The sequence below is a fragment of the Chrysochloris asiatica genome, unplaced genomic scaffold (assembly GCF_000296735.1).
Source record: "Chrysochloris asiatica unplaced genomic scaffold, ChrAsi1.0 scaffold00119, whole genome shotgun sequence".
NCBI lineage: Eukaryota > Metazoa > Chordata > Mammalia > Afrosoricida > Chrysochloridae > Chrysochloris > Chrysochloris asiatica.
The window spans coordinates 5,303,062-5,308,210 of NW_006408637.1; the positions used below are offsets into that span (position 1 = coordinate 5,303,062).

At 37.0% G+C, this 5,149-nt stretch overlaps 1 protein-coding gene across 1 annotated transcript in view; it reads left to right on the forward strand.

Annotated features, from left to right (window-relative positions):
* The window catches only part of ARID4B (AT rich interactive domain 4B (RBP1-like)), a 180,619-nt gene that overhangs the window by 126,396 nt on the left and 49,074 nt on the right, over positions 1 to 5,149 (forward strand). The window contains exon 17 of the mRNA XM_006868585.1: positions 4,736 to 4,820. Within this exon, the coding sequence (XP_006868647.1) occupies positions 4,736 to 4,820 (85 nt within the window). The remainder of the gene's footprint in view (positions 1 to 4,735; positions 4,821 to 5,149) is intronic.

A 5,149-nucleotide genomic window follows, 5' to 3' on the forward strand; every position in this document is an offset into this window, starting at 1 on the left:
TCATAAGGTATTTCTATTTCCAACCTTCTGAGGAAGTGCCATATTGCTTTCCAGAGAGGTTGGACCATTTTGCAGTCCCACCAGCAATGCAGGAGTGTCCCAGTCTCCCCACCTCCCCACTAGCATTTATTGTCCTCTACTTTTTTGATATTTGCTGTTATTGCTGGTGTGAGATGATATTTCATTGTTGTTTTGATTTACATCTCGCTAATGGCTAGTGATTGTGAACATTTCTTCATATGTTTGTTGGCTGCCCAGATCTCCTCCTTGGTGAGGTGTCTGTTCATTTTCTGTGCCCATTTTTTAATTGGGTTATTTGTCTTTTTCTTGTAGAGGTGTTGTAGTTTCCTATATATTTTAGAAATAAGTCCCTTGTTTGATGTGACATTGAAAAGCTTTTTTCCCATTCTGTGGGTTCCCTTTTTACTCTTCTGGTGAAGTCTTTTGATGCACATAAGTTTTTGTCACTATATTTTTTTGTATTTGAAAGTATTGTATAAAGAAAATACATAGAACACTTTACTAATTTTAATGAGTATTCACTTAAAGGAAAGAGCATTTCTTTTTTTTAATACGTAGTGATCACTTGCAGCTATGAGTATTCTTCTAATTTTTTTCTCCTTGTAAGATTGATCTTGCAACAAAAGTGCTATTGAAAACCTCTTTAAGTTTTGAAGCATTAGTCCGCCAGTATGTTGTTATCATTGGTTTTTCAGTCTCCATTTGATAAAGTCATGAGAAAATCAAATCACTGCCTAGTAAACTCATAGCAGCCGTGTAGGACAGAGTAGAAGTGTTCCCGAGGGCTTCTGAGATGGTCCATGTTTCTAGAAGCAGACTACACTGTCTCTCTCCTACAGAGGGCTGCTGGGTTCAAGTCATCAGCCTTTGGTTAGCAGCGCAACGCTTTGCCCATCGCACCAACATGTGGTAAGAGAATTGTAGTGTATGAAAGCTCCCTCGACCAGTCTGCTCATACATTGTTTTCTCTTTCTCTCCCATCATAGTCCTGGTGCCTTACTCTTCCCTGAGTTTACTCCGAGTTGGTCTTGTCAGTCAGCATTCTATCACTGTACTGCATCTAACAGTAGTGTCTTTCCCATTCTTCTCTGACATTGTCCTTTTTGGCAAGTTATTACTTGATAGGTCAGTTCACTGTATTCATTGGTAGAGTTTTAAGACATGTTGTAGTTTTAAAGACTCATGGTTATAAAAAACAACGCTTTTTAAAAGAGTATAAATCTCACTAACAATAAATAAATAAATAAAGGATATTTTCAAAACGGGACTGCTTGAATAACAACAAGAAAGAAATGGCACAGAGAAAGTAGAATAGAAAGAAGGAAAATGATGGAGGTTTGTTGTTATAGCATCATACGTTAGTGTAATTATTCCCAATTGGGAGCATACCAAGGAATTTCATAATGCCATAGTCATTCAGTGAGAGCTTTAAAAGAAAATTGATGTCTAAAATATAAAGATAGGATATCATTTTTATGGTACTTCTGTTTAAATACTTTAGAATTTTTATATAGTTTGTTTCATCTAACAGTCTCCCTTTTCTGCATCCTCCCTTGTCCAGCACACTCTTCACATAAGAGATTCACAACTTGCCATCTTCCATTAACTAGTTCTCCTCTACCACCCTTACTTTATCATTTTGTGGAGGATAAAGGGATTACCATGACGCAACCATTATTATCTATATATTTTCCTCTACCTTGTTCCTAAAAGGATTTAGGCAACAAACATCACTCTACCCTTAGCTTACGAAAAAAATCCTACACGTCAGATATATCAGTGAACATTTTAACTATGGGACAGCAACTATATTTTGCTTGTTTGATGTGTTTGGTGCTTTATGTACAAATATACAAAACGATGGTTTTAGTTTTAAATTGTAAGCTATTTTGCCTTAATTTAAAATTACAATTCATGTCAAAACATAAATTGAGCTGAATGGATTGTATTCTTAATGGTAGTAAAAATGTCTTACTTGTTGTTATGTGTAACCATCATGAACGCTTTCAGTTAATCTTATAAGAGAAACAAACAAAACAAAAACAAGAAACCTCGTTCTGTTTTGTTTCTAACAAAGTTGACACCTTTGACTTCCCTCCAATAACCATATTCAAATAGAGCAGTCTCTAGAAGTTAATTGAACTTTGCATAAAGCTGAGATATTTTGTTCTCCACTAGCCCCCTAATTGTGATAGGACCTGAATTGCTCTCTTCTCACTCTTAGTGCACTTTTTGTTTTTAATGAGAAAGGCAAAGATACTGAAAAAACATAGGTAGGCGTTGCTATGTCCACAGAAACACCAAAAGGAGTATGTTTAGTTGGAAGAATAGTTGCTTTTCAGAGCCCTTACCTATTTGATCCTCAGGAAACCATCTGCAGTTACTTTTACTTTATACAGAACTAAATATGATGAGAAGGGCTTGGCCAGGCCCACATAGCTAGCTAGTAAGCAGGGATTCTGTTCGGACTTTTCCTAGGGTTCATACCCTTTCTTTCCCATTCTCTCTGATTCTCTCAACAGCTTCCAGCCAGTAGCTACAAACACAACTCCATCTGTAGGTGGAGTCCACAGTTTACTGCAGCCCGTAGTTGGCACCAACAGTGTACCTCTGTCTGGGAGTTACTGTAGATAACCTCCCAAACATACACTAGAGAAAGTATAATTCACTAGTCAGATAAGGACCTTTTAAGTCAGTTGCTTCCTGACTTGGGACCTTTATTAGTTCATTTAGTGCCCTTGTAATATGGACATTTTAGTTTAAGCTCATTTTCAGATTTTCATGTTTTAAAGTTTAAAATGTTCAGTGAGTTTTCTATTTTCTACATGAACGTATAAACTTCTTGTTAGGTACTGTTGAGTAAGTACCGACTCATAGTGACTCTTTGCACAACAGAAAAAAACACTGTTCCATGAGCCAGCCTCACAATTAATTGCTGCTGCATTTGAGCCCATTGGTGCTGCCACTGTGCCAATCCATCTAGTTGGTGTCTTCCTCTTTTTCTCTGACCCTCCATTTTACCAAACATGATACCCTTCTACAGAAACTGGTCCCTCCTCACACCAAGTCCAAAGTATGAGAGACGAAGTCTGGTCATCCTGGATTCCAGGGAGCATTCTGGCTGTACTTTTTCCAACATAGATTTGTTTACTCTTTTGGCCCTCCATGGTACTTTTAATATTCTCCTCCAACACTATCACTCAAATGCATCAATTCTTCTAAGGTCTTCCTTATTCACTGTCCAACTTTCACATGCATATGAGGTTTTTGAAAACACCATGGCTTGGATCAGGTGTACCTTAGTCCTCAAACTGACGTTTTTGCTCTTCAACACTTTAAAGAGGTCTTGTGCAGCAGGTTTGCTCAATAGAATACGTTGTTTGATTTTTTTTACTGCTGTTTATTGGTGTTTATTTTTACTGCTGTTTATTGGTGGTTTATCTGAGCTAAATAAAGTCTTTGACAACGTTAATCTTTTCTCCATTTATATGGATTTTTTTTTTATTGGTCCATTGGTGAGGATTTTTGTTTTCTTACATTGAGGTGCAACCGATACCAAAGGCTGTGTTCTTAATCTACTGAACACAAGAAAGAATTACTGTTAATTTTATTTAAAATGCGTATTCTTTCTAACTGGATTTTATAGAGATAAACTTGTTGCTTTGTTTTACACAAATAACTTTTATTGCCTATCAGTATTAACTTGGATCTAATAAAATTATATAGACTACTAGGAGTGTGGTGGCTCCTTATGATAAGCACTAGACTGGGAACCACAAGGTCCGTGGTTCCAACCTGCCAGTTGCTCCACAGGAAAAAGATGAGGCTTTCTGCTCAAAGATTTAAAGCCATTACAGGGTTGCTATGAGTTGGAACCGACTCCATAGCCCTTACAGCAATAACAACATTAGCAATGTCTAGAAAGAGTATCACAGCTCTGTCCATTGTCACTTTTGATAGCGCCTCATTATAATGGGAAGGTACCCAGTGAGACAAACTGCTTGCACGCAACTATTACTAAGCTAACACTGACTCAGTCTCACCCAGAAACCCCGTGGAAGGCAGGCCCGGCCATCTGCTTCCATGATAGGATAGCCACGGAAACCCTGTGTTCTGTTCTGTAGCACAACGGGCTACCATGAGTGGAAATTGACTCAGTGACAATGGGCTTGGTTGTGTTGTTGTTGGTTTTTTGTTTTTGTTTTTACTAAAAAACTTAGCAGACTAATGCTTTCTAGTATTTTATAAGCAGGCATTTTTTTCCCCCTACGTGTTCTTGTAATGTCCATAAACTTTAAGATTATGATGCTTTTCTATAGCACAATACCATTTAAAGCTTCCTGATGTGTCTCAAGAAGAATACCAACATGCTGTTTAAAAACCAAACAAAAATTTTCAAGAATAGAAGTATTGTAGTTTCTCTGAATGTATTGTACAGAATTGATGGATTGTTGGTATTGCAGAGTAAAGGAGTGTTAGTAGAAGTCAGTGAGGTCTTGCGTCCTTGTCTTGGTTCAACATGTAGCTTATGAACATCATGTCCTTGGACAAGTCACTTCATTTCTCTCTGGGTCTGGGAAGGTAGTTGAACTAAATGATCTCTATGGCCATTTCCAATTTTTACATAGTAAGATTTTATCTATGAATTTCTCATCAACTATTTACTGATTTAGTATGTGCTTTCCATATTTATATTAATTTCTATTCATTTTAGGTATGATGAATGGATTAAAGCAGATAAAATAGTAAGACCTGCTGATAAAAATGTGCCGAAAATAAAACACCGGAAGAAAATAAAGGTAAGTACTTATTTTGCTACTCAGCGTAGCTCTTGAGGTCTTATTAAGAACTTTGCCTTTGACGTGATGCAATTAAATGTGTTTACCTTAGTGTTAGAGTCAGAAGCATTCTCTTGAAAAGATGAATTTATCAGTTGTTAAGTTGGAGTCCTGGTGTGACACTGTAGCATAAGCACTGCACTGCTAACCAGAGGGTCCGTGGTTCAGACCCACTAGTTGCTCCTTAGAAATCTTATGCTTGGTCACTATGGGTTAGAACCAACTTCATGGCACACACTTTATTATTTTTTTTTTTTTTCTTAAATGTTTTATTGTGAATTATGTGATAG